The sequence below is a fragment of the Pyrus communis genome, chromosome 15, assembly GCF_041283825.1.
Source record: "Pyrus communis isolate YQ-2024b chromosome 15, ASM4128382v1, whole genome shotgun sequence".
In the NCBI taxonomy this organism is placed as follows: Eukaryota; Viridiplantae; Streptophyta; class Magnoliopsida; order Rosales; family Rosaceae; genus Pyrus; species Pyrus communis.
In genome coordinates, this window is record NC_142579.1 from 38,584,962 (window position 1) to 38,606,555 (window position 21,594).

Consider the following 21,594-nt stretch of genomic DNA (forward strand, 5'->3'; position numbering starts at 1 on the left):
TGAGAACTCCTCTACTTCGTGGACGTAGCCAATTTGGGTGAACCACGTACATCTTGTGTTATTTGCTTCCCTATCTCTATTCATTTACATACTTATCCACACTAATGACCAGAGCAACCTAGCGAAGGTCACAAACTTGACACTTTATGTTGTACCAAAGTCCTCGTCGATTTTGTGCATCAACAAGTTGTATTATGACAAATTTAACTTTTCAATTAGGTTGTAGTAAAGTATTGTGATTGGTGATCAAGTTGAATTTTAGTAGATGTGATGTGTAAGGATTTAAACCCATTGATCCATTGGATTTTGTCTCAATTTTAGTAGTTGTCATTTGCTGCAGTTTTGGTACAGGTTTGCTGCTGTTTTTTCATTTTGCGCAGTTTTTTTGTTGCTGTTTTTCTGTAGTTTTGCTGCATTTTTATGCTTTTTGTGCTGCATTTTTTTTGCAGTTTTGCTCCTTTTTTTTTTTTTTTTTTTTTTGCAATTTTGCCACTACATTATTGTTGCTATTTTTGCTGCAGGTTCATTAATTAATACATGAGGAAAATAAGACCGTTTTATGTGTAAATAGGTGTATATTTTAAGTTGTACATTTTTTTTTTTAAAAACCGAACCGAAAACATTTGAAACCGCACCGAACCGAACCAAACGGTTTGGTTTTATTTCGATTTTGACTTCAAAACCGCACCGCACCGCAAAAAGTTTCAATTTCGATTGCGGTTTCAGTTGAAACCGCACCTAACTGCACCGTGCGCGCCCCTGCTAGCTGCAGTGTCTTTAAAAAGAAAAGAAATACGGAAGGCAATGATGAAAAACTAATAATAATGCACGTCTCTTAATAATCAATGATAATGATGGGACAACTTTTATGAAAGTCATATAATTGGTGGATTGCATTAATATACTTTTTTGACATTGGCGCTAGAAGGCATTTCTCTTTCCCAATTTGAATTGCAAAGATCCAGATGAAAGGAGACGTTACGACTTACTACTAGGGTTAAGAAGAAGGAGTAGAAGTAGGTACGTGGACTTCAGTGTCCAATCTTAAGCAGGCTTCCCGCTTTTAACCTAAAAAAGCTTCGATTCAACATTTTAGGTTGCTCTAGTCAAAATAGTGACATCCACCACCACCATCACAGATAGAGATAGCTTGGAATAAAAGTGCTTTTGGTTCAAAAGGTAGAAGTTGAAGCATGGCATTCAGTACAAATTAAGAGACAATTGCTTGCCTTTCTTCTTTCCCGAAATAAGAAAAGAAGGAAAGCACATGCCAGTGTCAAATTAAGCAGATCTCATCATCTTCTTCCTTCTGGATGTAATGGAAAGAGCTCCAGAGTTCTACCTCCCTCAATGGCGTCGTCGTTGTCGAGCTTACATACTACACTACTTGTACTACTACTATGATCACCTTCTACCAAGCAATCAAATTCCCAGCTCCTACCCTTTCTCTTGTACGGATTATCTTCCTCTCTTTCCACCACTACTTCTCCCAGCTGCAAAAACAAAACATATAAAATACGTAAGTTGGATGAATATTCAAAATAAAAATATAAAGTAAAAACAATAACCCCCTTTTTTTTTGTTACAAAGGAAGGTTTTAGACCTTGTATATATCTCTAGCCTACTCCTACCCATCCCACTTTCCACACTTATTACCGAGTTAACCCCAGAGGCTGAACTAATAAACTTCATTTTATGACTAAATAGGGGTTACTTACGGTGGTAATTACAGAAGTCGGTGTTCTTGGAGAGTGGCTGAGGCCAAGGCTGCTGCGTTTTTGCTTCTGCCTCTCGCGTGCCTTGTGATTCTGGAACCAGTAAAACACATTCTTGCCTTCGATCTTGCCGTACTTGCCAAGTTGAGCCGTGATTTGCTCTATTTGTTGTGCATTAGGAGTGCGCATTCCTCCTCTATACAACATTTCTAGTATCCCTATCTGTTCTTGCGTAGGGTTCCAGCGTGTCCCTCCTGGGTGCGTCTCTACCTGCACCATCTCAATTTTTCAGCACACTCATTTTATTCTCCTTACCTTAAGGTCGTATATTAAGTATGCAGATGTTCTATTGTCAGACTGTTTATATTGCCTTATGAATGACAGTTTATTAAACTGAATATGAACAAAATTTACGGTTTAAATTCACAGTCTAATCACCTGTTTGTCAAACTAGTTATGTTCAGGTAACGTAGGTCTTGAGGGCATGCAAGCAATGTATGATTGCATGATAAATTTAGCATATATGATATTTTTAGTACCTGAGGGTGAGGGGAATCTTTCTTCTCCTGAAGCTGGTTAGAAGATCCAAGTTTTCTGGGGCTACTTTCAGGTCTGATGAAACTCTTGAGATCGAAAGGAGCGAGGGTGGTAGTAGTGTCGGAGGTGGCGGCCGTGTTGGCCAGTCTGGGAGCAAGAGGGCGTAAGCGTTTGGTGCAGCCAAGCGTGAGGGAGGGTTCGTGTTCCCAGAGTCCACGTGCGAACTGATGCACCTTCATGCTGCTCATTCCCATATGTGGTGAGTGGAGTACTGAATGACAGAGCCTTGGAGCCAGATAGCATGTAATTATATAGGAGGGCCGAAAACGAAGATCATGATCAGTGTTATTAAAGTGACAAAGTGGGAAATGAGGTGGTGTTTGGAACAACCAAGACCAAATGATGAGGTGAGGTTGACTTGAGATTTTCCACACTAAAAATATGAAAAGATAAAGCAAGAAAAAAGAGAATGTTGTGTGTGTGAGAGAGAGAAAGCGAGAAAGATGTATGCAGGAGACTAATTAGTATGTGATGGTAGATACTAGATAGGGAGAAATTTAATTTTCATAGTAATAAATTATTTGTTTCGTGAAACACGATTAGGTAATATAATTAATTTTCTAATCGTAATATAAGCGAATACTAAAATATATACCTATTATCACCGTATTCTAACATGCACAATAATTTTCTTTTGTACTGCACAATGGTTTTTTGTTATTCTAACTGTTGTGTTCTAGTAATGCACAATGGTTTTTCGTTATTCTAATAGTGCATAATAATTTTCTTTTGTAATTAGGAGTTTATAGGTTTGTTGTTATGTTACTGTTAGTATCACACAATAATTTTCTGTAGTAACAAACGTGTGGGTTCGTGTTGGCCCGTCAGATCTGGTCATTTTTTTCTTGCTTTCATGATAAGGTGTCCATGCTTTTCGGTGTCCTTCTTTGGCTTTGGCTCTCTCTCCAGCTTTTCCACAAAAAAAGCTAGCCAGGAGGACAAATCTAATCAGAGGAGGGAGAATAATAGGATTCCTCCAATCGCAAAACTTGAATATGGGAACTACCCTCTGCCCTTTGCCATTTGCCCCTTTTCTTTTTCAAGATACGAATCATTTAAATATATACTTGTGATTTGTGAATGCTGTCGTAGTCTTTAGTTTCACTTTTTAGTCGTATACAACGTTGAAAAAACTCACACAATTCGACCTACCAAATCTATCTGAATGCATGCCAAGCCAAATAGGTGTGCCATGCCATTTCCCTATATATTGTATCCTTTTTGGCTCTTTCTTTTGGGGATTGTTCGTAGTTCCAATTTCCCAAATAGTATTATAACTATAAAACCTCACAAGTCCCACTTTCTGCCCAAATTTAATTTAACATTTGTTTGCCAAAATCTTGACAGCAGCACCAAATCCATTGAGAAACATTATGTACAGTGTCATCTCTAAACTTTCGAGAGTACTGTGCTATGGCACCACCTGTATTTCTCAGAGCCGTCCTAATTACGTACATTTCTTAGATGTATGTATGTATATAAGTACGTATGTTACACGTGTTGCATGAATGGGTGAAATAAAATTCCCAGCCCAGCATAGAATGATGAGTTTTTGGGTAATCTATATAATAACTGCGAGCAATCACGGACAGTTAATTTTTGGAGAGTAATTGAGCATAACACGTGTGATGGGTTATGCAGATATATACTTGATTCAGCTAGGAACAAACATTGCAGTCAATATGAATCATCACAATCACCTGCGTGTGCTTTTGATTTCATTTCATGTTGCATGAGGGCCCAAAAAGCATGGAGTTGTTGTTCTAGCAGTTTCATGTATGAATGGATGCTCTTCAGACATAATTTGCAGTACTTTATCATGTAAATTTAGAACAGCACGCGTGGAAGCAATTTTTTTTGCCCAGAAGGATTAATATGTATCTCGCTGGAAAAGCATGGCAACTGCACGCAGGGGATTTTATATTTAACCAACTCTTATCAAACCCTTAAAAAATACTATTTTGAAGTTGATGATTATTGAAGTGAGTAAGAAGCCCCAGGCATATCTGAATTCCATACGAATTACAGACCAAGATATTGTTGCCAAGGAATTAAGACCCAGGTATATCAACACTCCAAATGTGAATGCGGCTATATATATATAATTGAAATTAAAGCCATACATGACTGATATCCAAATAAATAAGGTTTCATATGTCAAGATTTGTCTGCCTGATGTGACTCACTTTCCTTCTCTTCCGTCAATTTATTTATCACTGATTTAAATGATCTAAAAGTGTGAATCCTACTTTGAAAAATTAAGGGTCTTATGAACAGTCGTACTATTTCTCATATTATTAATTGGTTTTATAGTATAGGATAGTACTAGGGAGTGTGAGACATCAATTTTCAAAAGCTGCAATATTATTTTAAGGCAAACATAAAATGCATTAAAATTAGTGAAAATGATCCATAGAAAATGTTCCAAAGACTGAAAAGTTAGGATTAGAGAAGTAATAACTATATTCAGTAACTCATATGAACACGTTGTGAACGTGTTTTCCATGCCAACATATAATTTTCTACAACTTTCGCAGCCACATAATCTTCTATAAATTAACCCAGAATATAATGTCACAAAGATGTTCATGTTGATAGATGGAAATGGTGAACATATATGCGACAATAGCAAAAATAAGATCTAATTACATTTTACACCTTTTAGGTTTAGGGTGATTTACAAATTAAGCTATGAGATTTAAAATTTTCACATTACTCAGAGGTTTTAAAACTGTATAAATTTATGTCTTTGTCTAAAGAATAAAGAATTAGTTGCTCAAATAAAGAATTGGGTGGACACATAAGCCACATTGTACTGACTTGACTTAAAAAACTCATCGATCGAATAAAGAATTAGTTGCTCAAATAGACATAAATTTAAATTGATACAATTACAAAACCTTATCGTGCAATCTGAGAAAACTGAACTCTCATAACTTATTTTATGGGTTTTTATCACAAATAGTCGCTAAAATTGACCTACTCCATCAAGATGGTCATTGAAATTGAAGTTCAATCAATATAGTCCCTAAAAATAGGTATCGCAAATCAATATGGTCATTCTGTTACTATTCCGTTAAAAAATTTGTTGTGTGCTAATATGACACATAACTGGGATCCCACGAATCTAATTAAATATTGCCATATGGATTAAAATATTTAAATAAATAAAAAAATTATTTTCATATAATTAAAAACTTTAAAAAAAAAAAAAAAAAAAAAAACAAGGACCATAGCACGACAAATCCAATTCCTACTCGGGTGGTGAATTCGCCGAGTTTTCGGACCTGGATAATGAAGGAAAGCGGCGAAACCAGGCCGAAAATCCTGACGAGCTTTTCGGATTGTTTAAGCGGAATCGAATTCGTCACCGAATTTGAGTTTATTCCGATTTTTTTTTTTTGTTCTCGGATTCAATCTCAATGGAGGTGTTGATGGAGCTCTGCGGCGTGATTGCGTAGCACCCGACGCAATTCACCGAGAAGCCATAACCACGTCTGCATATTGCTTAGCGGAAGAAGATGAAAGATCTTTTTTTTTTCTTCAAGTTTTTAATCATATGGAAATGATATTTGTTTTTCATTTAAATATTTTAATCCATATGGTAATATTTAATTGGACTTACGAGACCTAATTATGTGTCATATCAGTATATAACAAAATTTTTAATGGAATAGTGACGGAATTATCATGTTGATTTGCGATATTCATTTTCAAAATTACATTGATTGATTTTTAATTTCAAATATCATCTTAATCTTAATAGGATGAGTCAATTTCATACACCATTTATGATATTAAAAATATTAAAAAAATTAAAAAAAAGAGCCCTTTATGAAAATGCAAGTGAATTACCGTGAGAAATTTCATATACGTGCGTGGTGAAAAATGAAAAATCCAATCTGAATCTTTAAAAACTAAAAAAGTAGAAGATCGTTTTAGAAAGGCGACCCCAATTTAATTATTGTATTGAACAGATGTCATTCTCCCTTTTTTTTCTTTTTTTTTTTTGGAAAATACATATGTCATTCTCTTTGACGTATATGCGTGCGATAATTAATGCACCGTTGTAGAAAATGTTTAAGATTATGACCTTGACTCCGCGTAATCCCATTTCTCAATCATAGAGTTAAAATCTTCTGCATTTATTTTTGTGTAATTTTTTTATAACTTTCATAAATTTAATTTTTATTCATTTTTTAATCAAAAATTTACAATATGTCAATCGACGATAAAGAATAAAAAAAAGTTATATACAAAACAAATATAAAATTTTTGAATCCTATTAGCTTCCTTCAATCACGACAACATAAAAATTTCGTCAAAAAACATAAATCTGCTCCGACATGGTACCTAGGTAGGTTTCCATCATTCTGTACCTAACCCAATTAAGGCGTTCTATGATTCAAGTGAACCAAAAATTTTACTGTTTTTAAGGTTTTCTTTTGCTTAGTTAATTACATATATGCATGCAAGTGACTTGTTAACAACGAACACTCAAACCTTTTGTGTGTGTGGTTTTTTTTTTTTTTTTTTTGTCAAACCACTCAAACCCATTTTACCTACACATATTTTGTGGTAACTCAACTACAAATTAACCCAATTATTAATTTATTATGCATACTTCCCTCTAAATTTGTCGAGCTAATAATTGGAATTATTTGTGGGCCGTACCCTTGACGAAGTAGAGAAATTAGTTTATGTTTCCCACAATATCAACGGAGAATTGTTATTAGCACTTCAAAAATCACATTTTACACTTCAAACTTTTTATATTAGGAAAGACAAATACACTTGTGAGGAGTGTAGAATGAGATTTTTGAAGTGTCAATAACACTTCCCTATAAACGACATTGGTCTAACATTACTATCTACATAGAAAAACCTAGCTGCTAGCTAGCGTTAAGGAGTAGGATTCTCTCCTCTTCTATTTCCATCTCCTTTTCTTTCTACCTCTCTTATATTGTTTTTTGTCTTATTGTCTCTATAAAAAAATCAATATAAGATATTAACGTGGCTAAACCGTAACCGTTTAAATATGAGGGGAGGGAAGGGGAGAGAGATTAGGGGGGAGGGAAGGTGAGAGAGATTAAGAGGGGAGAGAATCCCTCTCCGAGAAAAACGAAGAAAACTTAATTCATTGTTGACTCGTATTTTAATTTGGTATATTTTTTTCAAACGATATATTTTGTTAGATTAGCCACTGATTGGGTTTGAACCCACAACCTCATGCAAAGGCTCACATTTCCACCATTGTGGTAAAAGGCCACTTGCATATTTTAATTTGGTATTGAAGTAGGCAAAAATCCTACTGCTTCTTCCATTTTTCTCTCCGTGTAATTTTTCTTATATTTTAACTATCTTCATCTCTTTGTATGCAATCGTTCTTTCTCTTTACCTTAGAGAGTCTTTGTGGTTGTGATCGTCATCTCATTTCGTCAAGCTTTTATAGCACAATTATAGCTTATTACTCAAACTTGAATCTTTGAGAGCTGACGGTTGCTCAAACTTGAGGCGGTGATTTTTGTGTTTCTTGTGATTTTGTTGGAGGCAACTCATAAATCATAACAATATTTCTTTGCTGAGAATTGTAAGATCATCAACGGATGGTGCCTTGACAATAGTTATACAACTTGTAAAGTTTAATCTGCGTGAGTGTTATGTCATTCGATCAAAGGTAAAGTTAGAGATTATATAGGTGTGGGCTAACTTATTTTTCTTGTACTATGAAGTGAAATTTAGGTTTATGGAGTAGACTGAATTTCTGTTTTGTGCAATATTAGTAATTTGTTTTTCATAAAATGCTTAATTTAACACCAAGTTTTTCATCTTTTTAAACTTGAGGTGCGTTAGAGCACAGGGCATCTACTAGCTGGCTTCGCCCTGGCATTCGATGCTGAGAAATTATATTATATTTATGATAAGTTTGTAATTAGGATAATGTAGGAATAATGAATTTGTAGATTATTTTTTGTAGATCACATGATTTGATAGTTGATGATTGGACTCTTTTTATAATGATATGAAGAAAAAAATCCACAAAAGATAGTCTAAAAATTTAGACTCTCTAGCCGTACCCTTGTAATTATAATGTGGTGTTTGTTGTAGCGTACATGATCTTGTAGTTACGTTTGGATATGTCTACCATATGTCTTCTAGATCATTCTTAATAAGCTTTCATTTGATCTTAAACAAATTAAAAAATATCTCAAAAGTTTATTTCTATAACTTACTAAAAATGATCAAGGCCCGGCCAATAATTTGCATCATGGTAACTAATATTTTCCGACATCCCAATTCATAAAAATGTATGCTCATGATCAACTGGATCGAGTGATGAGGACTGAGGAGGAAGATTGAGATGATTGATATGAAGTGGGTACTTTGTCGGTCAAAGAAAAAGAGGACATGCAAATTGTGATGGAGGTTGGGTCGCATGATAGGAGTGGGAACCCACGCAGTGGAAGAAGCGGTGGGAATCCATCATTAGCCAAGACAATGGTATCATTTGCACGTGTTGATGGACCACATTCACCTCCCTCAATTTCTTGTTATTTCACTCTCCCTCCCCTTACACAAAAACCAAACTGTAGCTTTAAACCCTATTTACTCTTTCCTCCACTTTGGTTGTCGTCAGATGTACTCGCACAAAATACATAATTGCGATTGAGTTGCGCTAACAACCGTGGTTTGTGTGGAAATTGTCAGATGTTGATGTTAACGAGTATACAATGTATTAACAACATAACAATAGTTTGTGTGAATAACTATTAGCAGTTGATGTTATCAACGATTATCAATCACTGGTAATCGGCATACGTATGTTATTAACAATCACTTGTAATTGGTTGTCAATAAATGAGTGACATGTAATTGGTTGTCAACTGTTGATTAAGTAAGTATACTTTACAACAACAGATAACAATACTTATGATCAGCGGTTGATAGGTGATTGGTTATCAGTTGTTAATTACAAAAGTATACAATGCATCAACTGATAGCAATTACTTGTAGCTCGACATTAACAGATCAGTGATTGTTGGTTGTTAAGTAAGTATACTTTTTGTTGATAAAACATACCTTACATCAACGATTAACAACATTGGTGATCGGACGTTGATGGAATGTGTAATTAGTTTGCCATGGTTTGGTACCCTCTCACTTTATTTTCTTATTCATATCTTTGTTACCATCAAATTGTACGTATGCTCGTAGAGTGACAGATAAAGGTCATCCTCATCTACCTTTTTGGCTAATGACCTGAGATTTTCTGTACTCTAGTCCTCATCTTGGTTGGAAGCCTTTTTAACTTGGAAATTGATGGAAAGGATATATAGCTTATCGGTCGAATTGCAAAATGTCACTGATCTTTCACTCCCTCTATTATACCAAATGTTAAAGTGAATTGGGGGAAGGCATCATTGTTTGGATTGAAATATATTCCCAACTAGATTTAGATGGGGCAACTTTATAGACTGAGCTCATGACTTTATGTTCTACAGTTTCATTCCTCTTTCTTTTTCATCTTCCTTTTCTTTTTCTTTTTTCAATTTAATTTTTCTCCCTTCAAGAAAGAAAGAAGGTAACAGCGTTATTTTTCGACGTACTCAGAATACGATCACATAACGTTATTATTTCGTTCTAATTAGAACACATAAATTTATTCTTTAATATTAATGTACTCTAAAAGTGAGATATGTCAACTTAATCGTTTTTCTATATTATAATACGTGAAATAATACATAACGTGACTTGTGTTTCTGGCATCTATATAAATTCGAAAGTTGAGAGGGGGTGAATGAAGGAGAAAATGGTGGTGTACATGTAAGGGAAAGTGGGTGCAAAATGGGTAGGGAAAGTGATGGAGTAAATGGATGACAGTCCAAACGTGAATTGATGGCACTGAAAGATCCTCACTATACAAACTTTTCTTTCTTTTTTCTTCTTATATTCTTCTTCCCACTTCCTTTTTCTTTTTCCTCCATTGTGTTTTTAACCTTTTAACCTTTTAACCTCTTCTTCTTTCTCTGCTGGCTTTGCGGTGGTGGTGTTTTGTACAAACTCAAAGAGTTAATATTACAGCTAGCTCTCTCTCTTGTAAAAGTCTAAAACGTACGTCCCTTTCTTCCTTTCATATTTTCTTTGTCATCTTCTTCTCCGTGGTGACTACTATTCTTGCATTGTCACAGTATTTTCTAACGCGTTTGAAATCAATGTTCCCTTAGACGTCCTCCAAATGCCACGTACCCCTCTTTGATAAGTTGAACAGATTTCACATGTGAGCACAGGCTAAACTAGGGCAAAAGTGAAATTAGGGTTTTGTTTGTATCATATCAACCTACCATGTATGTTGTGTATTATATATCCAATTTCACTTTGCGCGGGATGCTGCGAGCCATTGACAGGTGAGATTTATTGTGGAATCTGTAAAGGAATGATATATATGTCATTACGCGTCCACACATAATTGATGTTAGTATACCCCTTTTATGTTTAACATAGAAAAATTAGTATTATTATCGAAAAGAGATACGATCATATGAAAGAACTTTTGTTCATAGTCTATTTTTGATGTGAAGGTCCACAATTTAGTAGTTAAAAATATTTATCTCTATATATATAAGAAGTCTCAGTTTTCCGGATAAAAATTATTTATTCTATGTGATCCTTTATTATACTGTAGTTCATATTTCGTACTATTCGCATCCTATACATCATAGTGAATTAGGGAGGAGGGTAATTAAATCGTATAAGTTTTTGTGGCGTAGCACAATTTTACAGAAATGAAGGGAGATTAATTCACTTTTACGGAACTAAATAGAGATTTATTCAAATGAATTTTTTATACAACGATATATTTATATTAAGTGGTGTTAGATTCCGACTAAAGAGGTACAATGAACCAACCATTATAAAAAATGGCAAGTGGCACTTACCATAGTGGGGGAAAGAAGTTGAGCCCTTGCATGACGGCGTAGATTCGAACCTCGTTGGTGGCTAGTCTAACATCTAATCTAACAAATATATCGTTTGACTAAAAAACAAAAAAAAAAAACCATTATAAAAATTGGTATCCCTTACAAGTTGTTGGTAAAAGTTTCTTCCTTAATATTCTATGGTTATGGTCACTTAGTACTACGGTTTAGTGGTATTTCTCTTCACTTATAAGTGAGAGATCTTAGGTTCACTTCTCGCCAAAAATAGATTTGAACTACATTATTGTTAGCTCATTATGAGGTTAGGCCCACCCCCTCTCCTTAATGTAGATAATATTGTTTGTTAAAAAAAAAAAAAATTCAGTGGTTATGTTTTGATTTTTAGGGGATCCCTTCATATTTTGATGAAGGTTTTGTGTGACAAATAATAATAATAATAAAGGAGTTTAACTGGGCCTCAAATACAGTCATTGGGTCGAGGGCCATGCCCAAATCAGTACATGGGTTTGTTTGTTTAACTCCTCGGCTCTGCTTTTGAAAGCCACTTTTCGATTTACACCCGATTGCGTGGTTGAGCTTAATCGATCGGGTCACTATTTCAGGTTTCAATTCATGATTTTTATTTATTTGTTCCAACAAAAGCTGGATTTACAAAATTGCATCTTCATTTTTAAGTCATTTCAATTTAATAATTATCTATATCATTCAATATGTTAATTAGAACGATACGTTAGGCTAGGATAACGCAATTGCAACATGCTCGCCCCCGTCAACCAAGTTGGAATTCTATCCCTAATGTTATGGTAGAATTTTTTTTTTTTTTGAACAAATAATATAATCCACACTAAGAGGGTGAGAGAGTAGTCTAAGTCTTACAATAGGTTAGCAATAATATGATTCAAATTTGCTTTTGGCAATAATCGAACATAAAACCTTTAACTCACAGGTAAAGAAGAATATCACTTGACTATAGTACTAAGTGGCTAACTATATAATATAGTAGAATTAGAGTTGCTTGATCGTTGACATATGTGGTTATATCAGGGTGTATGATATTCAAAGTTGGGTAGTACGTAGTAAGAAATATTGACAAAGAGGTAAAGATTAATGTAGAAGCCTACTATTGCTTTTACGTACATAGATCGCCACTAATACATGGCACATGCATTGTTTCTGCATTTACTTTTGGGAATTGAATCTTGTGTAGTGAGATGAAACAAATAAATGAAATAGCTACTGCAAAAGTAAAATAAATATATCTATAAACTAGTGTTTAGATCTTACCATATCGAGTTATTTTCTTAGAACAAGTGTAGATTGTTGAAAGCAATCGTTAAATTTCATCAATATATGCAACAAAAGTTGTTAAGAGTGTAAATCGATCATTTTTCAGCTTGTTCAACTATGTGGCAGACTTAACGGTCTCACATTATCTTCCATCACTTATTAAGAATCAGCCATTTGTTAAATGATGAACACTCATTTTTACCTAAAACCTTTTACTATATTTTAGGATCTAATATTTTTTTAAAGTTTTTAACCATTAGACCAGTGAAATATAAATTAACTAAGAACCAACAACTAAATTATTTAAAATATAAAATACTCCAAAGCACCATTTTCGTGAGTTAAAAGATGTCAAAGTTATTTGCAAATTCAAAGTATTTGTCAGCTAGGTTGACAAGATGCCAGTTTGTATTGTTGTTCTACACATACAACAAACTGTCGAGCTCTGGTGCTCTGTCTTATCCTAATATGCCTTGATTCACCCTCCAGACATACGTTTGAGTGGCAAACAACAGTTCAGATTTTATCTCAAATAATAATTATAAATGATATTCTGATTCTAGCTTTTTAACTGCTAGTAAAGATTTTTAACTGTAAGTTTAGAATTTTTAACAGCTCACATGGTGAAAGCCATCTGTATGAAGTATAACTCATTCAACATGTTTATACCTCATAAGTAATTAAAAAAAAAAAGGAAAATTTGAAATAAATCTAATTTTATAGACCATCTTTTAAAATATGTTTAATTTTTAATGATTTTTAACTTTTGAAATAGGTTTAATTTTTAGTTACTTTGGACCCATATCAAAAAACTTCTTAAAAAAAAAAAAAAAAAAAGGTGTGTCCTCAATCCTTATACTTGTTAGCTAGTGTGTGTATGTTGATTGCCCTGAATGATAAGGAGAGGTTGATGGTTACTGATATATATATATATATATATATATATATGTATATATATATATCTATGTATATATATATGCCGATTCTTCTTTTGAGTTCTAGTGTTGATGCTTTGGCATTTAGCATCTATCCCTCTCTTGGAGGTCATTTTCTGTAGTTTAGATATTGCTCAACTGCTATACAACTGCTACCACTAACTTGCATTATTGTCATTAGCTAGTTTTGATAAGTAACTTTCCAACACTATTTCCTCCTTTATTTTCATTTAATTTAAAGATAAAAAATAAATATGAGGTTTTTAGATGAGGAAGAGGCTAAAAATAAATATGAGGTTTTTAGATGAGGAAGAGGCTATCTGACTGCAATATTTTTTTTATAGGAACATGATACATACACACCTTTTTACCCTCATACAAACTGGTTCTAGTTTTTTACACATTCGTGTATCTCATGTGTATAAAAAAAAAAAAAAAACAATCGTGAAAAACTAAAAATGTGTGTGAAAATCATTTATTTATATATAAACAATCGGAAATTACATCTTTTCTTTAATAAATTTTGTAATTAGTACACTTATCTAACTCTTGTCCATCTCAAAATGTTTCTTTAAAAAACATTTCGGCTTAATTAAAACATTTCTAACTGTTTTTGTTGCCCACATAAACACTTTTAAATATTATTTAAAAAACTCATATTATCTCTAATTAATTTTAATTATTATAAAACTACTTCCAAATTCATCAGGACACGAGGTTGTGATCGATATTTCGTTTGAGCTTTGGAAAAGTCTGTTCATTTGTAGACCACGCGTCCGTCTTAGCTTTTGTTGGTGGGGAAGCACTACCTGCTTTTGCCACATAGCTGTATTACTCTATCCACAAAAGATTCTCTTCATATCTTTCGGATTCAATTAGGTCTGGTTTTTTACTTGTGAATGAAGATGACAACCTGGCTACAATAAGCGACACCCTGGTATGAGAAACTCTATCAAAAAATTTCTTCATGTCTTAAGTTAAAATGCAGAAAATCCAAATGGTAGAGATATATTCTGCTCACAAGAATGATTTGCATAGAACGAATTCATAGCAACTTAGAGTTCTAAACAATGTAAGTTGCTCTCGTTTGTAACAGGTAAAAACATCATTCTCTCCTTGCTTAAAATGTGGATAAATTTGAACACAATGCTGTTGTTTTGAGTGAGAAGCAAACTAAAGTGTGTTCTTATTTTAGAAATTAATTAATGTGGGTTTTATGGATTAAAAAAAAAGCATGTTATATTGTTATCTGTAAAGGAGAGTTTGTCCGCTATCCATACACGGAAAGGGATTCTCTCTAGATTCCTTCCACCAAATCTACAAATCCGAATTCTTGAAATTTGATCCAACGGTTGAAGTTATTTTAACTTTTAAAAGAGCCCCTATTTTTAGTTGTTTGATCAATTTCTAAATGTCTGGATTTGTGGATTTGGTGGAAAGGATTCAGAGATGATCCCTTTCCCCTATACACGCCACTGAAATGCTTTCTTTTCAATAAAGTCAAGATATATGCTGAGGCATTTCTAAAGACAAAAAGGGTACGTCTAGTCATGAAGACATAAATTCAACTCCTCATAATAGAAGGGAAAAGAATAAAAAAAAAAAAAAAAATTACATGAAAATAAGAGGGGACATATCTAGAAACAGGTAAAAAAGGGGGACATGAAACCTAATCTCTCTAAAATTGGACCTAATTGTCTAAACCTCAAAACAGAACAAGCAACATCACAAATTTAAAAAATAAAAAAATAATAAAAATAAAGGAAAGTATGACATACATGTATGCCGAGATGTACATTAATTTGAAAAACGGAAGTTAGAAAAGCCAACATAGTCTGAAAAACAAAACAACACGAACTGTCATCGGAGGGAAATCAAACCATACCAAAGTTGGAGAAGACAAGCCCATATAATTGGCTTGTCTTGAATCCTTGATTAATTGGCTGTTTGAAACTTAATATATATCTATTATGAATAACCACTTTAATGCCGGAATACCATTAATTCTTATGAGACATTTGACGAATTATGTTACCCTATAGTTCATTTTGTATATGCATTTCCGATTAACACTAGGGCAACATAACACGAGCATCTCTTATCACCAAACTATGGTACTTGAAGCGCAAACTGCAATTAATTATCATGTTATTCCTTAAGAACTTAGTATTTGTTTTTGTCATATCTTTTGACTAAGACATCATGCCGCAATCCGCAAATAAATAACTACCCAAAAGCATCTGTGATTAATAAAATTGGTGAACTTTGATTCCCTGATAAAAAAGCATATGCTAACCTAAAAACAAATAAAGAAAGTTGAAGCATGGATATTTCTTGGAAGTCATAAGGTATTTTCATTACTAAGAACAATTTAATCATTTGGCTAAAAGACAACTAAAGCAGATTTGTGGTATTGCATTAGCAAATTAAGATGATGAACTATTGGCCCAGCAAGATCCATAAACACCGCGGATTAAATTTAATTCTAATAAGAAAATGAAAAACAAAGAGAAAGTCAAAATTTGATTGGAGACAGTTAGGAGCAGCCGCAGATTTTGGCAAACAAATTAAGCAGAGAAAAGGAAATCATCTATACACTCATAACTCAGTTTTTGGTCCCCAATGCAGATCACATGGTCAAGAAAACTTGAATGCGTACCCAACCACGTTATTTGTTGGACACCATTTACTATGAAATCTCCAATATTTTGATTTTAATTGATATTACATTTCATTTAGTGTGAAAATTGTTCTAATCAAATAGTTGTACAAAAATTTTGCTCTCCATGGTCATACACCAAGGTTTGATTAAAGAATAATGATAATTAGGGATGGAAAACAAAAAAAACCAAAAAACTAAAACTAAGTCGATCATACCAATAATGAACCGATAAACCGAAACATTCAATACAAGTAATATCACACGTTTGTTTGTTTCGTAAGATTGAATTGAACCGAATTAAATATTGTATTTGAATTTAATTATATATATAATATATAAGATTATAAATTGTTATAGCTGTTGGATTGGTTGAGATTTAATCTCAACCTTTGATTTGAACTCAACTCTTTCTCGACCTCGCCTCATTCATTTATGTCTCGACTCCTTTCCCCACCTCTATCTCTCGAAAATCTCTCCTCCGCCCCTAATTCTCTGTCGGAAGAATCTCAACTCCGGCCACACCACACACCAACTCTCTATTTCAAAACTCCTTTCTGACTCTCTTATCTCTCGACTTATGTCTTGTTTCACTCCAACTACTACACTACACAAGATAAGAAATTTCACCTTGATCTATCAAATCTAATTCGGGTTTTGATTTGAGATTCTGAAACGGGGATTAGGTTTTAAAATTTTGATTTTGATTTTGGATTAAAATTAAGGATTTTGATTTTGATTTCGTTTTGGGATTCTGATTTAAATTAAAATTAAGGGGTTTTGATTTCGATTTCGATTTCGGATTCTACAATAGAAATTAGGGTTTTAATTTTGATTTTGAATTAAAATGAGGGGATTTGGGATTCTGATTTTGATTAAAATTAGGGAATTCTGATTCCAAATTTTTAAATTAGGGATTCAGACCGCCAAATTTCGATCTAGACTAAAAAACGAGATAAAATTAGAAGCCCAACAAGTTCGGCTTGAAGGCCCATTATTGATCTCGAACAAAAAATCGAAACTATTTATGTATTAAAAAATTTCGAGTAAATTGAAAATATCTTGGTTTCGATTTTTGACCCTTTTCCCGAACCGTTGGGTTCGGTTTCCGAACTGAAACCACCCTGATGATACCACAAGTCTAATCAGCCCTACCACTAAAACAAAAGCAGAAGAAGTAAAATAAATAGATATTTTATCCTTTTTCTAAGAGGATCACCGCCCACCGTCCATCGCAACGTATCAACCTTTATTAAACAAAACATGTCGTAAACTTCCATTATAGTACGGAGTCTCTATTCGTCTAATGACAGTGACAACTGACAACCTCTCTGATTGAAGGACCATCTTCGATTTCTCCTTCCATCATACTTTTACACCACAAGCACGTCATCACCTACCCGTCCTTGGTGCCCCAGCTCTTCCTTATCTCCTTATCTTCTTCCATTTGTTCGGCAATTCCATGGTCGGAAAAAATAATCTTCGTACTGAAGCACGCTTGCATAAAATAACCGCAAGTAAACATAACGAATATTTCTTTAATTCAACTTCTGTTTCGTTGCACTGACTTGTAGTATATAACATTGATATTATCGATATATGGATCGATAGGATAGTTACGGTGAAAAACTTCTCAACTGAGAACCCCTAGTGCCCAGCAAACAACATGCAAAGCCGATGACCATTCTAGGCTTAGCCACCGTATCCACAACCAACAAAAATCTTCCCCAAACACAAGTAAAGATTAGCAACCAACGAATTGAGGCATATCTTAATCGATTCAATTCCACAAAAAGTAAATATCATTTGGGTACAAGTGAAACAGTAACACCACGTAATACTACAATTCCGTCGCAAAAGCCATAAAATTCAAAGACTATAATTTCAAGAAAAAAAACATTACTGATTACCCTTCGGTTGGTTTGTCGTTACAATTGAGAAACTATATCAAATTACCAATCGAAACGGAATTCTTGTGATTCCATTTCCCGATCGGACCCAATAATACCTTCTCTGTATTTTCACTTTATTGCACACCTAAATACCTACTCATAACAATAAACAGCTGGTGATCGGTCGGCCTTCTCAATTAACTTTCATCGGAGTTTTCTGGGTCTGGGTACTCATTTAAGTCGGGCTTCAAAGAGCCACCCCGGCTCAACGTTGTTTTGGACTGCGACGTCGGCGATGCGCGGAGAGCGGTTTGAACAGCGTCGACCTTAGCCCCGACCTCCGTAGCCTTCTTCCGTATCGAAGCCGCCGACATGTCGTGGAGCTGCTGGCCGTCGTCTTGGAATACAAGTTCCGGGAAGTTGAGGCGGGCCGAAGGGCCTCGAAGACAGAAAACGGCGGTGTCGTAAGCTCGGGCGGCAGCCATGGGGGTCGTGTAGGAGCCGAGCCAAATTCGAGAGCGCTTGTTGGGTTCTCGAATCTCCGCCACCCACTTCCCCCACTTCCTCATCCGTATTCCTCTGTATTGCTTTTCTTGGCGGTGATCGGGATGCTTGCGCTTCTCCATGCTCGTGGACGTTGAGGAAGAAGACGACGAAGAGCAGCAGTAATCGCCTTCCATGGCAAGAAACTAAACTATCTAAAATATGAAAATATATATAAATCCGACCCCCTGGATTTTCTGGTGCCGTTGTGATTATTTCAAAAGCTATATCTCCTAAGATTGTATAATATTTCAGGGGGAATTTATACAAACAGATAGAGGGGGTTAATTTTCGCACTTGGCTGCTAGTCTGTCGTCAGGGCAGGGCCGCCACGTTGATGTATCTTGAAGATAAATCCAAAAATGGCCGACATATTCTATGAACTCTTTCCCCCACCCTTCTCGCTTCTGCGCCCTCTATCTCCCTCTAAACACAGCGTTTCATGCTTTTATCTTCATCTTTCTTCTTCTTTTAGGGTGTCTGAAAGGCATTTTGTAGTTTATTTAACGAATATGGGACCGACATAAGCAGTTTTATGGGTATGGGAAAGCCGACGTGGGTGGATGTTTGCACTTGCACGCAATCCACTTAGCAGTACTAAAAAATCTAAAAAAAATCAAATGAAATTGTTGCTAAGATTCGTTTGTTAAGGAGCTAGATCCCCTCGTGAGCTTAGGATACTAAGCTTTTTTAGCAAAAGATCTGAACCATTGAAATTTGATCTAACGGTTGTAATTATTATAATTTTTAGAGAGGCTTCTTGTTTATAACCGTTGAATCAAATTTCAACGGTCCATATTCTTTGCTCAAGAGGAGATCCGGTTCCGTTTGTTAAAATGAAGAAATTATGAGTTCTACCAAAATGTCGCATTTGATGTTATTAATTCACGAGTAATAATATAAAACACATCAATGATGGTATGTTTTGAATTTAAGCTCTGGATGTAACTAATACTCAAAAGTATTCATAACGAATCAAAAGGTGTTGCTAAAGTTTCCTTTTAAGTTGTTTCGATGTATCTGAGTTTGAGCACTCTTTGTAAGGAGAATGTTGTTGTTCATCGTTTAGCAAAGTTTACGTTTAGTTTAAATGTGAATTGAGAATGTTTTGAGGTGTCACTTGTGAATGTATAATCGTTAAATTTATCATATTAGAATTGTGCATGAGGCATGACTTTTTACAAATCATGTGTTACTACTATAAACTAAACTAAAGTTTTTAGCTTGATTCCGGTTCAATCCATAAATAAGTGTAATCCCATCCCTAATGAAACCACTCGACTGATCTAATCCACTTAAAAATTCGTACAAAATTTGGTATTTCTACTTTTTAATAGAGTTGTTAGTTCGGCAGCTCTCATAAAAAAATTGCATAATTCAATTTCAGATCGAATCAAGGTGGAATTGAGCGTATAGTTTTTGACTCGCATGACACGTAAGTGATGAAAAATAGTTTACGCACTAAGACAATTTACTGCTCACACTTAAACTCGTTGGTGAAAAATGACTTCTTACGTGTCGAAATCCATACATTTTTATTATTAGAACATGAATCGTCACAGTCGTTTTTTATGTTGCCACTTGCAAATTCATGAATCGAGGACCATCAAAATTATGAAGGAAGTCGGTGATGGATGTGGACGGATAGCAACCCCAACTTGTGGAATTGTGAAAAATAGGGAAATTATTAAAGCGATATTATAAAATCAAGTTCGGTTCAAATTATTTCCAACGACCATGCCACTTCGTTTTGCTATACACTCATTCATTATGTTTCTTGTATTATTATTGATAAATATAATTTGATTGATGTCCCAAATACTGCCTCCACAAAATTGTTTTATAATATTATCCTCCCTTTGTATTTGGGTATTGGAGAGCTTACTTTCCAGGGGCTCCGAAACCGAATGATTTTTGGCACGTGTAGGGTTTTGATTGGCTTGTGGAATAATTATTTGAGGTGGTCAAATTGCATTTTGACTTCCAAGTTCAAACCCTTGAAAACTTATGTACAAAACCTACCGTGCACCGCCTTAATACAGAAACAACACAAAAAATCCGACAGCGGTGGAATGAGTTACTTCGTAGCCGCACACCATCTGTAGAACTTACATTTTTCTTAATCGTTTAATATTTTAATGTACGTAGATTTACGGACATAATCAAATCACCGATATCAATTATTATAAGATTAAGTACTTAATTTTTTTTTGTTAATCTTTTAGTGTTATTTTAAATTGATCTTAATATTTTTAAACATTTCAAGCAAGTAATTAACATATTGGAAATGTCACATTTGTTAGGCTTCAATTAATTTTTAAATATAGATTATATTCAAAACCGAACAATTGGTTAAATCATGGTCAACAATAATATTAGTTGCCCCGAAATCAAATTTCAACCGGGTTTGAATTGAATTGAAAATGTACCCAAATTGAAATCACATAAGGATTGTCAATCTCCTAATAAATAAGAGAGTGAAGGATTCAGATAGGGTTTCAAGGAACTTGTTTCTGCTCATGAGATTTCCTCATTCGTCGATTCTCGATTCGTAAAGCTTATGATTCTTCTTGTGAACGGTGAAGATTGGAGTAGCAACATCACGACAACCCATACCATTTCAGAAACCTCTATGACCTTCTTTTTGATGTTGACAGCTTGAGTTGTAAGGTGGAGTTGGTGGTTTTGCCCTGGGTTTAGATGTGGTGGCCTGATGGGGGTGGTGATGACCATTAATTGGTGGAGGCTATGCTTCTATGACCTTATATTGATTTTGGAGATAAAGTAAGTCTTAGTTCTTAATTTAATAGATTTTTAACTGAGCTTAATGAATGTGACATTTTCAACATGTTGCATACTTGTTTGAAATAATTAAAAAAGTTAAGATGAATTTAGAATAACATTAAAAGTTTAGGAGATTTTAGACACCGAATCTATATTATATTTCATGAATGCATATGCAACTAAGGGTCGCATTGCATAAAGTCGCTTGTTCATAACAATTTAACAAATTCATTGCATCCATCCTCC

General features: G+C 34.4%; 2 protein-coding genes across 2 annotated transcripts; both read right to left on the bottom strand.

The window, feature by feature from the left end:
- Positions 1 to 864: 864 nt before the first annotated feature.
- LOC137719848 (WUSCHEL-related homeobox 4) lies at positions 865 to 2,626 on the bottom strand. The gene is made up of 3 exons (XM_068458851.2): positions 2,255 to 2,626; positions 1,719 to 1,985; positions 865 to 1,493 (listed from the first exon to the last, which is right to left on the bottom strand). The coding sequence occupies exons 1-3, from the start codon at positions 2,504 to 2,506 to the stop codon at positions 1,296 to 1,298; spliced, it is 717 nt and encodes a 238-aa protein (XP_068314952.1). The 5' UTR covers positions 2,507 to 2,626; the 3' UTR covers positions 865 to 1,295.
- Positions 2,627 to 17,888: 15,262 nt separating this feature from the next.
- LOC137742620 (ethylene-responsive transcription factor ERF011) lies at positions 17,889 to 19,032 on the bottom strand. The gene has a single exon (XM_068482534.2). The coding sequence runs from the start codon at positions 18,699 to 18,701 to the stop codon at positions 18,219 to 18,221; it is 483 nt and encodes a 160-aa protein (XP_068338635.1). The 5' UTR covers positions 18,702 to 19,032; the 3' UTR covers positions 17,889 to 18,218.
- Between the last annotated feature and the right edge of the window lie 2,562 nt (positions 19,033 to 21,594).

Excerpts from the sequence above, each read along its gene's own strand:
- LOC137719848 (XM_068458851.2), bottom strand. The coding sequence starts at position 2,506 with ATGGGAATGAGCAGCATGAAGGTGCATCAGTTCGCACGTGGACTCTGG. Across the intron at positions 1,986-2,254 it reads AAGATTCCCCTCACCCTCAG|GTAGAGACGCACCCAGGAGG; the intron begins GTACTAAAAATA and ends GAGATGGTGCAG. Across the intron at positions 1,494-1,718 it reads CGACTTCTGTAATTACCACC|CTGGGAGAAGTAGTGGTGGA; the intron begins GTAAGTAACCCC and ends TTGTTTTTGCAG.
- LOC137742620 (XM_068482534.2), bottom strand. The coding sequence starts at position 18,701 with ATGGAAGGCGATTACTGCTGCTCTTCGTCGTCTTCTTCCTCAACGTCC.